Source organism: Nomia melanderi, chromosome 8 (assembly GCF_051020985.1).
Source record: "Nomia melanderi isolate GNS246 chromosome 8, iyNomMela1, whole genome shotgun sequence".
NCBI classification, from domain to species: Eukaryota; Metazoa; Arthropoda; class Insecta; order Hymenoptera; family Halictidae; genus Nomia; species Nomia melanderi.
In genome coordinates this window covers 81,906-95,276 of record NC_135006.1, presented here as the reverse complement: position 1 = coordinate 95,276, position 13,371 = coordinate 81,906, and the positions used below count along the sequence as shown (strand labels likewise).

At 31.0% G+C, this 13,371-nt stretch overlaps 3 protein-coding genes across 9 annotated transcripts in view; 2 read left to right on the top strand and 1 right to left on the bottom strand.

Moving 5' to 3' along the window:
- Positions 1 to 26: 26 nt before the first annotated feature.
- On the top strand, positions 27 to 9,588 carry Vha44 (V-type proton ATPase subunit Vha44). Of its 4 annotated transcripts, XM_031987507.2 has the most exons (10): positions 27 to 178; positions 1,202 to 1,511; positions 3,503 to 4,084; positions 7,485 to 7,671; positions 7,788 to 7,886; positions 7,978 to 8,186; positions 8,319 to 8,463; positions 8,538 to 8,682; positions 8,780 to 8,966; positions 9,074 to 9,588. In XM_031987507.2, the coding sequence occupies exons 2-9, from the start codon at positions 1,226 to 1,228 to the stop codon at positions 8,876 to 8,878; spliced, it is 1,752 nt and encodes a 583-aa protein (XP_031843367.1). In that variant the 5' UTR covers positions 27 to 178; positions 1,202 to 1,225; the 3' UTR covers positions 8,879 to 8,966; positions 9,074 to 9,588. The 4 variants fall into 4 exon arrangements, with proteins under 4 accessions (XP_031843367.1, XP_031843362.1, XP_031843365.1 ...); XM_031987502.2 differs by lacking the exon at positions 3,503 to 4,084; XM_031987505.2 differs by lacking the exons at positions 27 to 178; positions 3,503 to 4,084 and adding an exon at positions 671 to 865.
- The window catches only part of LOC116431706 (S-methyl-5'-thioadenosine phosphorylase), a 4,812-nt gene continuing 1,018 nt past the window's right edge, over positions 9,578 to 13,371 (bottom strand). Inside the window, exons 1-7 of one of the 3 annotated variants that reach the window (XM_031987511.2) lie at positions 11,891 to 12,039; positions 11,339 to 11,467; positions 10,911 to 11,071; positions 10,468 to 10,688; positions 10,188 to 10,390; positions 9,835 to 10,044; positions 9,578 to 9,765 (exon numbers count right to left, since the gene is read on the bottom strand). In XM_031987511.2, coding sequence (XP_031843371.1) covers positions 9,733 to 9,765; positions 9,835 to 10,044; positions 10,188 to 10,390; positions 10,468 to 10,688; positions 10,911 to 11,071; positions 11,339 to 11,359 — 849 coding nt within the window. In that variant the 5' untranslated portion in view covers positions 11,360 to 11,467; positions 11,891 to 12,039 and the 3' untranslated portion in view covers positions 9,578 to 9,732. Of the gene's footprint in view, positions 9,766 to 9,834; positions 10,045 to 10,187; positions 10,391 to 10,467; positions 10,689 to 10,910; positions 11,072 to 11,338; positions 11,468 to 11,552; positions 11,704 to 11,890; positions 12,040 to 13,371 lie in introns of those variants that run through there. The other 2 variants (XM_031987512.2, XM_031987509.2) reach the window with 2 other exon arrangements.
- Positions 11,513 to 13,371, top strand: part of mRpS5 (mitochondrial ribosomal protein S5) — a 3,322-nt gene continuing 1,463 nt past the window's right edge. Inside the window, exons 1-5 of one of the 2 annotated variants that reach the window (XM_031987501.2) lie at positions 11,513 to 11,657; positions 12,224 to 12,301; positions 12,385 to 12,732; positions 12,822 to 13,052; positions 13,124 to 13,323. In XM_031987501.2, the coding sequence (XP_031843361.1) occupies positions 12,262 to 12,301; positions 12,385 to 12,732; positions 12,822 to 13,052; positions 13,124 to 13,323 (819 nt within the window). In that variant the 5' untranslated portion in view covers positions 11,513 to 11,657; positions 12,224 to 12,261. Of the gene's footprint in view, positions 11,658 to 11,946; positions 12,093 to 12,223; positions 12,302 to 12,384; positions 12,733 to 12,821; positions 13,053 to 13,123; positions 13,324 to 13,371 lie in introns of those variants that run through there. The other variant, XM_031987500.2, reaches the window with a different exon arrangement.

The following is a 13,371-nucleotide window of genomic DNA, read 5'->3' as shown; positions in this document are numbered from 1 at the left end:
TTGTTTTAGTTGCCGGGCGGGTCGTAAGGCAGCAGCACACAATTGTCATCACGTGAGGTCACAATGGTTTCTGATGGTTTCGACGAAGAGTGATTTGGAACAGCGAATGTTTTGAATTTCTTGAGAAATTCAAGCATCTGCTGTCTTCTCCGAGTACAGGTGCAATACGGGATATCTGGTGAGTGAAAACCGCTCGTTTCTCTATAATAGACGAATCGATGTTTAAGGCGAAATTTTCTCTTTTTTTTTTATCAAACGATAAAGAACCATTGATTCGTGTCTTGCCATCAGAAGGTGTCAAAAAGTTTCTGTCAAACTTTTCGGACATATATTATTTCATCGACATTTAACGCGACGCGTGACACCCAAGCTTCCTTTTAATTCGGAGGCGAATGTGTGACGCATTTCAAAGGAGGAGGGCCATGCTATTGATTTTACCAGCAGTTTATTAACGGACGCCATTAAATCGTTTCGATAATAAGCCTGATATCGTAGCAATGTTCTGGTATGGCCAACGACAATTCAAGGGCATCCGTTTCCGTATGCAATTTCGTGGTACACTTGTCACTTTCCTATATTGATCACTATACAAGCTCAGCGCGCCATTCTTGCACTAACTATATGTCACGTGGAAAGCGCGCCTAATTACATAATATCATTGTCGAAGAAACACACTGTGCCACACCCCCTTCTTTTATTTAACATTTTACAAGTTAAGAGGCTTTCGAGCAATCATTCGGACCTGAATTTTATGCTATCCTATACATTATACACGTTCGTCTAATGGTTCAATGAACAATGCGCCTCAGATCATACGTTTGTACGTCAAACCGATAGACGAACATGGATCGAAAGGATGAAACAGGTGGTTGTCGATAAAACTTCAATTTGAATTATTCTGAGATAATTTTTCTCTTAAAAATTATTATCAGCCGGCTTAAGACACTTTGTAATGGTAATAGACAATTTTAATTAAAGCGAATATGTAAAGTTTTACTGTAGTTAGTACTGTAGAGGATAAATTGTCAATACCTTTGTATAAGAACAACTAGTTAATAGTTGTTGAAGTTGCAACAAATATAATAGTATAAGGAGATGGTTATTGAAAATGTAGACAATTATGAAATTGATTGGTAAAGATTTGATGTATTATAATTTGTGATGGGAAATGTATTTTATTTTATAAAATCTTCTATTGCAGAAATTGTAGGATATTTACCTCAAAATGACAGAATATTGGTTGATATCCGCACCGGGAGACAAAACATGTCACGAGACATGGGAAACTTTAAACAATTTGACATCCAAACAACACTCTTTATCGATTAACTATAAATTCCATATCCCAAATTTGAAAGTTGGAACGTTGGATCAATTGGTGGGTTTGTCTGATGATCTGGGGAAACTTGATATCTACGTTGAACAAGTAACCCGCAAAGTTGCAACATATTTGGGAGAGGTCTTGGAAGGTGAAAGATATAAACTCCGAGAGAATCTAATGGCCAATAATAGTGAGTACAACAATGTTGCGCTTGTAACTTTAGAATTTGCTCTTTAATTTATATTTACATCTGTTCTCTGGTAAAAGAGGATAGATTTTTTAAATATTCAGGGGTCCAAAACTATTTTGTATCTTTTTTATTAAATATATTATATTTTATTGAATGCAAGTACTAAATATAAATTTCATAAATTAATCAATAAAGGAATCACTTTTTTGGACCCTTGCAGACAGGTATCGATCGATTTTTTGTGTATGATGTTATAACGAAACATAATATCGGTTGGCAGACATCAATGAATACTATACACAACACAAAACATACACACTGTTTAAAATTTTTTCTTTAATGATGATCTTTTAAACATGTATCAATTGATTTATTAAGATTTTTCATTTATTCATTGAAAATAACAATAGCACAATTTTAGAGTCTTTGATCCTTATTCTCCTGAATACCCTACATTAATAGATCAGTTAGATGTAAACAAAATTTTGTCTGTGTATGTTGAATATAACATAGAAATAGCATTGTTTTTTTTTTACAAGAATGTCTAAACAGATGTATTTTGTTTATCTTTTGACCAAGGATAATATACAGGCAAAATACTTGTGGCTATAGCACATAGTAACTAACGTTCATAAATATGATGTGCACCATAATTTTATAAACAAGAGACAACTTGCACATAGAATGTAGCATTAGAAATAATTGAATTCAACCTCTTCTGTCATTACATGTACTCAAGGTGTAACAAAATTTATAAGTTTTATAAACTTACAATTTGTTGCATTAGAATATTCACTTGTTAATTATTTTAAACAGAAATAAGTTGCAGTAAATATTTTGATTATAATAATTCATATAGTAATTTTTTTTTTTGTAGCTTAGACATTGGAAACTTGAAAATTCAATAAAATGATGGTACACATCATATTCTGCCATATGATTTATATATCTGTAGAATGCTTATTATTCTAATTGGTTTAGAAGTCATATCATTTATTACTTACTATGAATAATTTTTCATATTTGTGGTGTTGCTTGGCTTGCTTTGTTTAATTTGGACCACATTAACCCTGTTTCCCTACCTTACTTATTATTTTATTAACAAATGCTCATACATGTGCACCATCAAAGATATTGTATAATGCTACAAAAAAAGTTTTAAACACAAACATGCAGTATTGCGTGCTAAGATAGAAGAAAAATTTCAGTAGTCTTATACATGGAAATCTGAAGGTACAGACCACACTTGTCATATCAGAAATTTACAAAGGACGCAAGGAGTTGCTTGGGTTACTGTGGTCACCAAGCTCCAATTAGCCGTTACAAGGATTCTTTTCTTTTCTGTTTAGTTTGATTATGTACTATTTTCCCTTTTGGCATTATCGATCATTTGCAATTTAAGTTTCAATTTCTGCATATCATTTGCTCGTACAGTTTTCAGTTTCTTCCTGTTCCTTTTAATTCTATATTTTTTTAATATTATTTTCCTGATATTCTGTTTTATTTTCTTTTTGCTTTAGCTATATCGGAGTATTTAACGAAAAATTTATATCACAGTACAAATATTAATACTATAGCTGGATACTTTAATAACAAGTTCATAAGATATATAATGTTCACTATTATAATCATTCAAGTATAACTTAATCGTCTTCTACAAAGGATCCAATACTTTGATATACTTCTTATCTACAATGAAAACAGTTCTAGAAATAATATCGGCGGCAACGTTAGAGTTGGATTACAAGAATCATTTCCACTGAGAGTATAACAAATTTCGAATTATCGCACTGCATTAACGAATCTTTGTTAGGGTGTAGACGTTTTTATACGCTAAATACTCCATGTTCTCTTTTCTTTTTCTTTTTCTTTGAGTTAGTTTGATTGAGTTTCGACAGCATTGTCGTTAGGCATTTGCGTAGGACGCAATAATAGTTGAACGAGACGTAAGAAAAGTCGCGCGGAGATTGGGACTGGGCTGTAATGGATAGGTCAAACGTCAATGGATGGGGAGAGCTCGAGCCCCGAAGGGGGTCCGGACACCCCGCCAAACACCCCCGTCACCCCATCACACAAGACTTCAAAGGAGCACCATAAGCAGTGGAAGGAATTGGAGAAATGCGAACCAGAACCAGCCGCCTGTTTAGGTCAGCATCATCACCAGCGTCATCACCATCATGAGCATCATCATAGTCATAAACATCATAATCATCCTTCCGATTTCGACAAGAAATCATCGTCACACAGTCCCCAAGGCAACTGTGATGTCCGACCATCGAACGATCCTTTATCAGTATATTCATGCTATCATGCGCATTGGTGCGCCGCTTCAACCTCTTCCACACCAATCCCTAGTCCTACCCCAACAAGTCCAAGTCTCTCCCTTTCATCAAACTGTAGCAGTGAAGGAGAGACCAGATGGAAGTCGACGACGCGTCATCGGACTACTGAGAAAGCAGATCGATGTACCTCTAATCGCAAATCACTCGGCTATGACGACGACGAAGACGATGCGGACCAAAACAGCGACCAAGACCAAGACCAAGACCATAGCGGCAGTTTGCCCAATCCAGGTACCCGTCCTACCACCGCCAGGTCAACCCGTCGAACCTTTTTCCCCGAACATAGCTGCGAGACTTGTTCTTACCCATTTCTCCTGTGCACCTCGTGACTCGCCCGTTTAGCGACCGATTCTTGTCTTGTCTTATCTCCTTTGGAGGTAGATATAGGAGAGAAAGAAAGAGAGAGAGGTTGTCATTTCATGGTATTTGAGTTTCTAAAATAATGGATCTTCGCATGCAGCTTTTTTGCTTAGGGAAAAAAACAAGGAAAAGGAAAAAAGAATATATGATTCCAAACTCATATCACTTGTGATTCAATTCTATTCGGTTATCGTATTAATGACAGTATCTTTATGATCCTAGTGCGCATTTCCTTCAGTGTCAATTTTGCACAGCTGCACTACATACGCAATGTTTGTAACGCTGAAATATTTTCTGCCAAATCTTGCCTCTGATGTAATAGATTATTTGAGGTCTTCTTTCAATGTTAATGTGCTATGTCAAATAAGAAAGCATTGCTTATTATACATATTATTTTTCATTTCGTCACTGTAAGTAACTTCTTCACACTCTTTTGTGATTAAATTTGCAGTGTTTGAAAGACACAACTTGTTTTGTATCAGTGACTAAGTATACATCTTATATATCTGTAAATACTTTATGTATATCTATATCTATGTATAGATATATAGATATATATATATTTTTTCATGATGTATTGAAAAGAAAAGAGAACACTTTACAAAAGTCATGACAATCTCTCTCCAATGCTTACAGCGTACACAAAGTGAAACAGTACCAAAAGAAAAGATACTTGGCTTGGTTTATTGAGCTTGCGATTAAAGATAAAGTACCCTAGTACATCAAATATTTTTACGTTGTATCGCAATAATTTCCTCGATGATGTTACAGCAACATTTAATTTCTTGTGCACGCAGGAATTAAAATATTGGAAGATAACAAAGACAGCTGCCCGTCTTTCTAGCACATTTTAATTGCAGCAAATGTGCGTACATTCTGAAAATTTGGTTTTTCGGGAAATGCTCTAGTATGTTTTAAGTTCTTAGCTAGTTCTTTTTACTCCTGCGTCCTCATTGTGAATAAATGTTTCACAAGTTCTCTACAAATTACATTAAGGAATTCTTTGAATTTTAGTTTTCTTAAAGTTCACTTGTGACGATGATAAAGGGATCACATTCAATTAAAACTTTTGGATATTGTTCAATCAATTGTTCCAGATGCTGTGGACGAATGAATGAACACATAGCGTATTACCATAATAATTTTCAATCCCCTCTTTTTACTTTTTAAAAGCTTTTCTTTATAATTTCTTTATATTTTCTTATACCATACTCCGCTTTGATTTTCCTGTTTATATAGTTCTTTTAACATATGATTTTCAAAAGATACATGTTTAAACAAATTTTGAATCTATTAGAGATTATTGACCAAATTTTTAAAACAATTAATATATTTCAACATATTATGTTCCTAAAATATAATTATTTCGATATTATTTTCATTTATCTCTGTGATTTCAATAAAGTATTAATAAAATTGAAGTATAGAATTTGAACAATATACGTATTTGGATATAAATTTACATTCGTTCTATGTACAAAATATTATCCGCGGAATGGTTTAAGAACAATTGTAAGATTTCAAAATAGCAACATTATGTTTCTTAATTTTATTTCGTTTCAGTATATTTTTTAGCATTTTTCCCATACCTAGCTTTCAAATTGCTTTTTAACCATAACATTTTATAATTTTTCATAGAAGGACAATACTGCACAAACTATAATACATGTACAACATATGTATTATGGACGCTAGTACAGTTTACAGATGAGACACAATTAACAAAATGAAATTTTCAAACACTTATCGATCGGTACATGGACTTATAAAAATACTATTTCGCATGATCAGATATAGATTTTGCAGACAGTATGGTGCTCAATACCCTTCAACACTACAAGTTACCTATTTCACAGAATACATCCTACCGATCAACTTTAATAAAGTACTTCATAAACAGTTGGCATGAAATGCTTAGATATTTTGGCTTAGCTGCATACTCTATGTTTATGTTATAATTGCTCGTGTTACAATGTATCATTTAAGTCACTAATACATACAAGATAAAAATAATTTTTTAAAATAAACTGAATATTCATATTACACAGTATCTATCGTCATTATATTCTATGGTATTCATTTACATTCATAATTTTAATGAATCAAATGTACATGCGTATACGTGCATGTGAAAGTGTGTGAGAGCGTGGGTGGTTATTCATACAGAGCTATAAATCAACAGCTTTATGAAGAATTCATTATTTTAGTATTTCAAAGTTTATACTGTAATGGTTACAGAGTTATCATAAATTTTGTTTGAATGAAATTTAATTTATTTTGGAAAATACTAATTTTTCAAATTAATAATAATTCTTTTGTAATAATAGTTAATACTATATTTCAAGAAATTAGCTAGAACATTACTGATAATTAATTCATTCAAACGTTATTTACGAGTAATCTTTTTCTATATATATATATACACACACACTTATATATATATATATATATATATATATATATATATATATATAGATATATATTATATAGATGAGTTAAAGGAGTTAGATTCAAAGACATTTTTACAAAAGAATGTTATCCATTAAGCAGACAGGCTTATTTATATGAAATGATTCTCATAATAAAAAAACAATGCATTGACAACATAAAATGCTTCTATACACTGTTTGCATGCTATATTTTTTTAATGTCTCGCTTCTTTTTGTAATGCTAATAATTAGTAAGGAGCGTACTAGAATCAAGAGAAATAAGTTTAGTAGAAACAGTCTTTCTCTGTTATCTCACTGTTATCAAATACTCTCCTTATCACAAAATCAATCTGAGAATTGTTTTAATTTTAATCCAATTAAGATTAGTTTAATTAGACTACATATTCATATGCTCAAATATATTGTACATGTGCATGTAAATGAATTGTAAACTTGCAATTGATACATTTTTAAATTAAAATCAATTGGCTAGCATAAAAATTGAAATGTATTTTAATAAATATAAATTATATTTTAATAAAAAAAAGTAAGTTAAGCTCATTATTGTAAAAATTGTTTGTAAATGCATTTGTACAACATATTTTACAATTCAACAGAGCTTTGTCATTTTCAGCTTCTAAATTTCTTCGAATCATTAATAATATATTCAATACTGCATTTAAGAGCACAATTTAAGCACTTAGTATTACATGTGATTTAAACATTGCATGTTACTTACGATTCCATGCGTTCGAAATTTTGCAAGCTCTGTTTGAATATTTTATAGAAAATGAATAATGTTGCTCCACGGGACAATTACTCTAACATTTTAAATTTACTAGGTGATCTACCGTCATATATAACTCGATTCCAGTGGGACATGGCAAAATATCCTATTAAACAATCGCTGAGGAATATCGCTGATATTATCAGTAAACAAGTGGGTCAGATTGATGCAGATCTCAAAACGAAATCTACAACATATAATAATTTAAAAGGAAGTTTACAAAATCTTGAAAAGAAACAAACGTAAGTGTATATTTATTGAAAAAATTCAATGTTATATTATTGTTAACTAATTTTGTTGTTACTTTAAGTTATCATATTATTGCTTTTAATTTTACTTTATAATTACTATTGTACAGAGGAAGTTTATTGACAAGGAATTTGGCTGATTTAGTTAAAAAGGAACATTTCATCTTGGATAGTGAATATCTAACTACGTTACTTGTAATTGTGCCAAGGTATATCCACTTACATTTCGTACAATATATATCTATGGACTGTTAACATTTACTTATATCGTTTTATATATGCATTACATTTATATTTTAGAGCAAGTTTTCATGATTGGTACAATGGGTATGAAAAATTAACAGCTATGATAGTTCCACGTAGTACACAACTTATTACTGAGGATAGCGAATATGGTTTATTCACTATCACCCTATTCAAGAAAGTTATTGAAGAATTTAAGTTGCATGCACGTGAGAAAAAATTCATTGTTCGAGATTTTACCTATAATGAAGAAGAATTAGCTGCAGGTATTTTCATACAAATACTTATTTTCTTAATTAGATAATGTAATTTAGATACTTCTTTATACTTCTGTATTTTGTAATAGAAAATTTTACATAAGATATCGTTATCTTAAAATTAATCAAAGTGTATTATAGGGAAAAATGAAATTACAAAACTGGTAACTGATAAAAAGAAACAATTTGGTCCCCTTGTGCGTTGGCTAAAAGTCAATTTTAGCGAATGTTATTGTGCGTGGATACATGTCAAAGCATTGCGTGTATTTGTAGAATCTGTTCTGAGGTAATGTTCCGTTTAATACCTGATAATATTCATTTTCAATTAAATGCATATTGAATACAATAATAATATAACAGGTACGGGTTACCTGTGAATTTCCAAGCAATCCTGTTGCATCCACACAGAAGATGTGCAAGGCGATTACGCGAAATTCTTAATCAACATTATGCTCATCTGGATTTCTCCGCTACAGCGTCTGCTGCTACACAAGCAAATCAAGATGTATGTTGCACTACGACATTATTATACATACAGTTCCGTTTCAGTATAAACACGTTTTAAACTAATTAATATCTTTTTTATTGATATGTTCAAACAGAGCATGGAAATAGCTGGATTAGGTTTTGGCCAAAATAACTACTTTCCCTATGTGTATTATAACATCGATGTAAACATGGTCGACAATAAGGTTTATTAATTATCAAAGATGAGCATTCTTCTATATTTTAAATATTTTCTTTTCATTTACATAACATACTTCTATAACTCCAGGTACTTAACTACAGGTGTGTACAAAATATACCTTTTTAATTGTGTGAAATATGATTTGCGTGTTTAAAAGTTCATTATTTTGATTTTCATGTAACTGTAATTGTTATCGGTTCACTTCCAGGAGTAGACCAAATATTTATCCAAAAAATAATGATTTAATGTTGTATAAACATAATTATAACAAACCAAATTGAAATATTAAATATTAGTTGAAGGCAGCACAAAAACGAAGTGAGACAACGTGAAATTACTTCATTAAATATTGGATAATTGAGCAAGTTGTATTGTAAATGCTTTGTGTATAGAAAGTATATTATGCAATATTACTTTAAGTATTATTTGTCTTTGTTTCTCTTGAAATGATACCTTAATTAATGAACATGTATTGAAGTGTATTGTTTACATTAACACTTCCAGGTTTTATCTGTACATACGTTTTAAAAGTAGAATGGGTTCCAGGTAGGATAAATTATTATTACTATAACAGCCATTTATGAAAAATTATTTCCTCTATTTAGAATTCTCCTTTTACTAATTAGCTACAATCGGTGCTTCAAAAGACAGCTATATACCAACTTGCTTTTATTAATTGTATAAATAAATGATATTAAATAATAAAGCAAAGTTTCATTGTCACTATTTTATTTATTGAATGCAATAATATATATAATTCCCAAAACCTTTAATTTAAAAGTATAAAAATTCAATTTGTCAGTTATAATTTTTAATCAAAACCGTAAGTTGTGGACAATTGTTATAGACAGTATTAGAAAAAAAGAATTAAGTAGAAACATTACTACTTCTACATAGTTCCTGAAAGAATAAATACAATTCAATATAATTGTGTATCTCAACACTGTTTCAGTATCAGATAAATCTTACCTGTAAATCATCAATTTCTTTATCCCAATTCTTTTCTCCAATAATTTTAATTGCTCTTACAAGCAGATTTGTTACTTTATTGACATTTTGTTTAAACAATGTTACTACATCAGCTGCGTGAACAGTTTCTTCACAACTTTTCCAACAATCATAATCTGTTGCCATTGCAATAATTGCATATAAAAGTCCTGCTTCTTTAGCTAGGTATACCTAAGTTAATGATTGTTTTAAATAATATATACTGTGTCACGTAATAAATCATGTTGTTACAAGAGTCTAGTAAACAAAGTTATTTATACTTATTTCTGTTAAATTTATTTTAAATACTAAGTTTATGCCGTTTGAAAACCTACCTCTGGACATGTAGTCATACCAACTAAGTCTCCACCCCAGAGACGCAGAGCATTACTTTCAGCTTTTGAGGAGAAACGTGGTCCTTCTATAACTGCTACTGTTCCTCCATTTCTAATATCGTATTCTAGTTCTTTACCAGCTTCAAATAATATTTTCGACATTTCTGAACTAAAGGCTGGCTCCATTGGCATATGGCATACACCTGTAATTAAGCATTGTACAACTTCTGTTAATGTGTAACTTATAAATGAAAATATACATTTAGAAAACACAAATCACCTGCATACTTAGATGAGGTGCCATCATAAAGAGTTACATGTCTCTTTATTGTTCTATCTATAAAACTGTCTGGCACAACTAACTGCCCTTTATGTATACACTCTTGTAAAGAACCACATGCTGCAGATGCAAGTATGTGAGTACATCCAGCTAATCGTAAAGCTTCAATATTTGCACGGTAATTTACTGCAGTGGGACTTATTTTATGACCTGGTCCATGTCTATTATAATCATTGTATGTTATTATTATTATTATTATTATTATGATCATCATCATCGTCGTCATCATCATCATCATCATCATCATCATTATTATTATAGAAAGAAATTCAAATATTTTCATAAAAATAACTTTTAAATAAAAAATGATAATATCAAAAATATCAATTGTGTCAGTGATGCTTTAGAATATATTTCATTACTTTTTGCAAGAAGAATATTACCTTGATAATAACACAACGTCAACACCGTTAATATTTCCCTGATAAAGATCGCTAGAAGGCAATCCAAAATCATTTTTGGCATCTTCTCGAGTAATCACTGTTCGGCAATTAAGGATTTGATTTTGGGGATCATCCAATCCAGAACCGCCAATTATTCCAATCTATAAACAGCAACTCCATAAACTTATACGAATAAATAAATATTCCAAATCGAAGAGAATTATTAACCACCTGTTAAACGCGTAAAGAGTTCGAGTGATTTATGGTGTATAGAAATATATGTTACTATTCCTTTTCGAACAATTACGTCACATATCACATGCAAAATGTAAAATTAAGATTTAAAAATTTGATTCAACTATATAACACATTTATACGATAAATCGAAAACATGATTTCACAAATTACATTAAAGAAAACGATCATACCTTCACCTTGTATTTACTCATTTAAAAAGTGATTTAATGTAAGTTAACTATTTCTCAATTTTTGATATTTTCTCAATTTTGGAACACCGCCTATTGATAAGCAAGTCAAGTTGATTCAGTATACTGCTACTGATAACACACAAGCACAGACGAGGTATAAGGATAGATATTGCAAGCTTATGGGACTTGATGTCATATGTTCTGAATTACCGACTGTTTAAAAAATCAAAGGTTTTGCTCTGTCCTCTACGCCTAGAAAATGGTGAATAGGAAAACTACATCGAGCAAAATGATCGAAGTTGACTAAATAGTAAATGTGGTAATATATAGTTTGCCTCTTTCTATCTGGAACCGGCAAAGACGTTATTTAATTGGGAAGCAAGGGGAGACCGTTCACTCTCCGTGCTCCCACCGCGCGAAACTACATAGAAGTATTTTATGAATTTATATCATATAGTATATATATTAACGCTTTAAAGTTATTAATACATGATTTTAAATATAAATTGTGTATATTTCCTAAGACACCCTAAAAGATAATTCTTAACTAACCTAAATTTTCAAGTCACTTTTAGAATTATTTCATGCACTTTCAACGCGTTTTAAATATATGTTTGTATAGTTACGTCATCGAATGTGCGTGATATAAACTTCATTGACAAACATTTATATTTCGTTAAAATGACAAGTCATTTAATTCGTATTTGTGGAATAATCACAAATTGTACAAAAACATGCTACGCTAACTACAATGGTACGACGAAACAATTATACTTATACAAATTAATTTGATTACTATATGTTTCATTTGCATAACCTTAAAATTGTATCAATACTTAACCGTTACTGTTTATGTATTTTATCCGAGTGTGAAATTATTTTCAGTGTCTCCTCATGGTCTATTAAAATCAAGTATTCCAGTAATGCAAAATACCAGAAACACCACCAATTTCTTTAACAAAAGTATGTATGCTCGTTTCAATTTTAAAATTATGAATCTAACGAGGATTAATTTTTGTTGATTTAATCATTTTTCTTTAAATTAGGACCAGCCGCAGCATTATGGAAATCAGTTACTAGTGTTAGTAATGCTGGAAGAAGGCGAGGTAGAGCAAAAGGTATACCCCAAATGAAAGACCTGAATAAAGGACAAAAAGTTGGTATAGGAAAGGTTGGAATGGTTTTTCCTGGGTTAAATAGTGCGCTTCTAACTGGCAATAAATTGAATGTACAAGAAAAACACCCAATTCTTGATAGCCTAGAAATTAAATCCTCTGCACCACACAGTAAAGTTACTAGTAAAAGATATAGAAAAGTATCTATATTAGAACGAGGTTGGACTAGTGCAAGCCTAGCAGGCAGAAAGATTGGACCTCCAGACCCTGTTGATGATGGTTAATAATAACATTTATTAATACTGCATTTTTTTATAAATTATAATAATTAAAAATGTGTTGATGCTATTGTACTTTTATTATTATAGAAAGTTTCGAAGGCTTCGAAAGTTGGATATTAAGATTTAAAGTTGTAAACATTATGACCAATAATTTTGGCCGTGTAAAGAAGCATACAGTTACAGTCTTGACTGGAAATAGAAATGGACTCATTGGATTTGCAACAGTAAAGGGAAAAAATTTTAAACCGTGCGTTATAAGAGCTAAAAACAGAGCTGCACAAAAATTAATGTATTTTCAAAGATATAATGATCATACAGGTAAATAATATTTTATTTTAATTCTTATTAGTTACAAAGTAGGTAAAATTTAAATTATTGCTTTGTTTCAGTGCTTAATGATTTTTTTACACAGTTTGGGAGAACAAAAATATTTGTTAGACAGATGCCTCAGGGCTCTGGAATTATATCTCACCGTATTATTAGAGTAATTTGCGAAGCATTGGGTATAAAGGATATGTATGCTAAAGTTGAGGGATGCACAAATCCTCAACATATAATAAAGGCTTTCCTCGTAGGTTTGTTAAAACAGGTATGGATTTATAGAGGTAATTCCATATTGTTGCCACTATTAATTAAT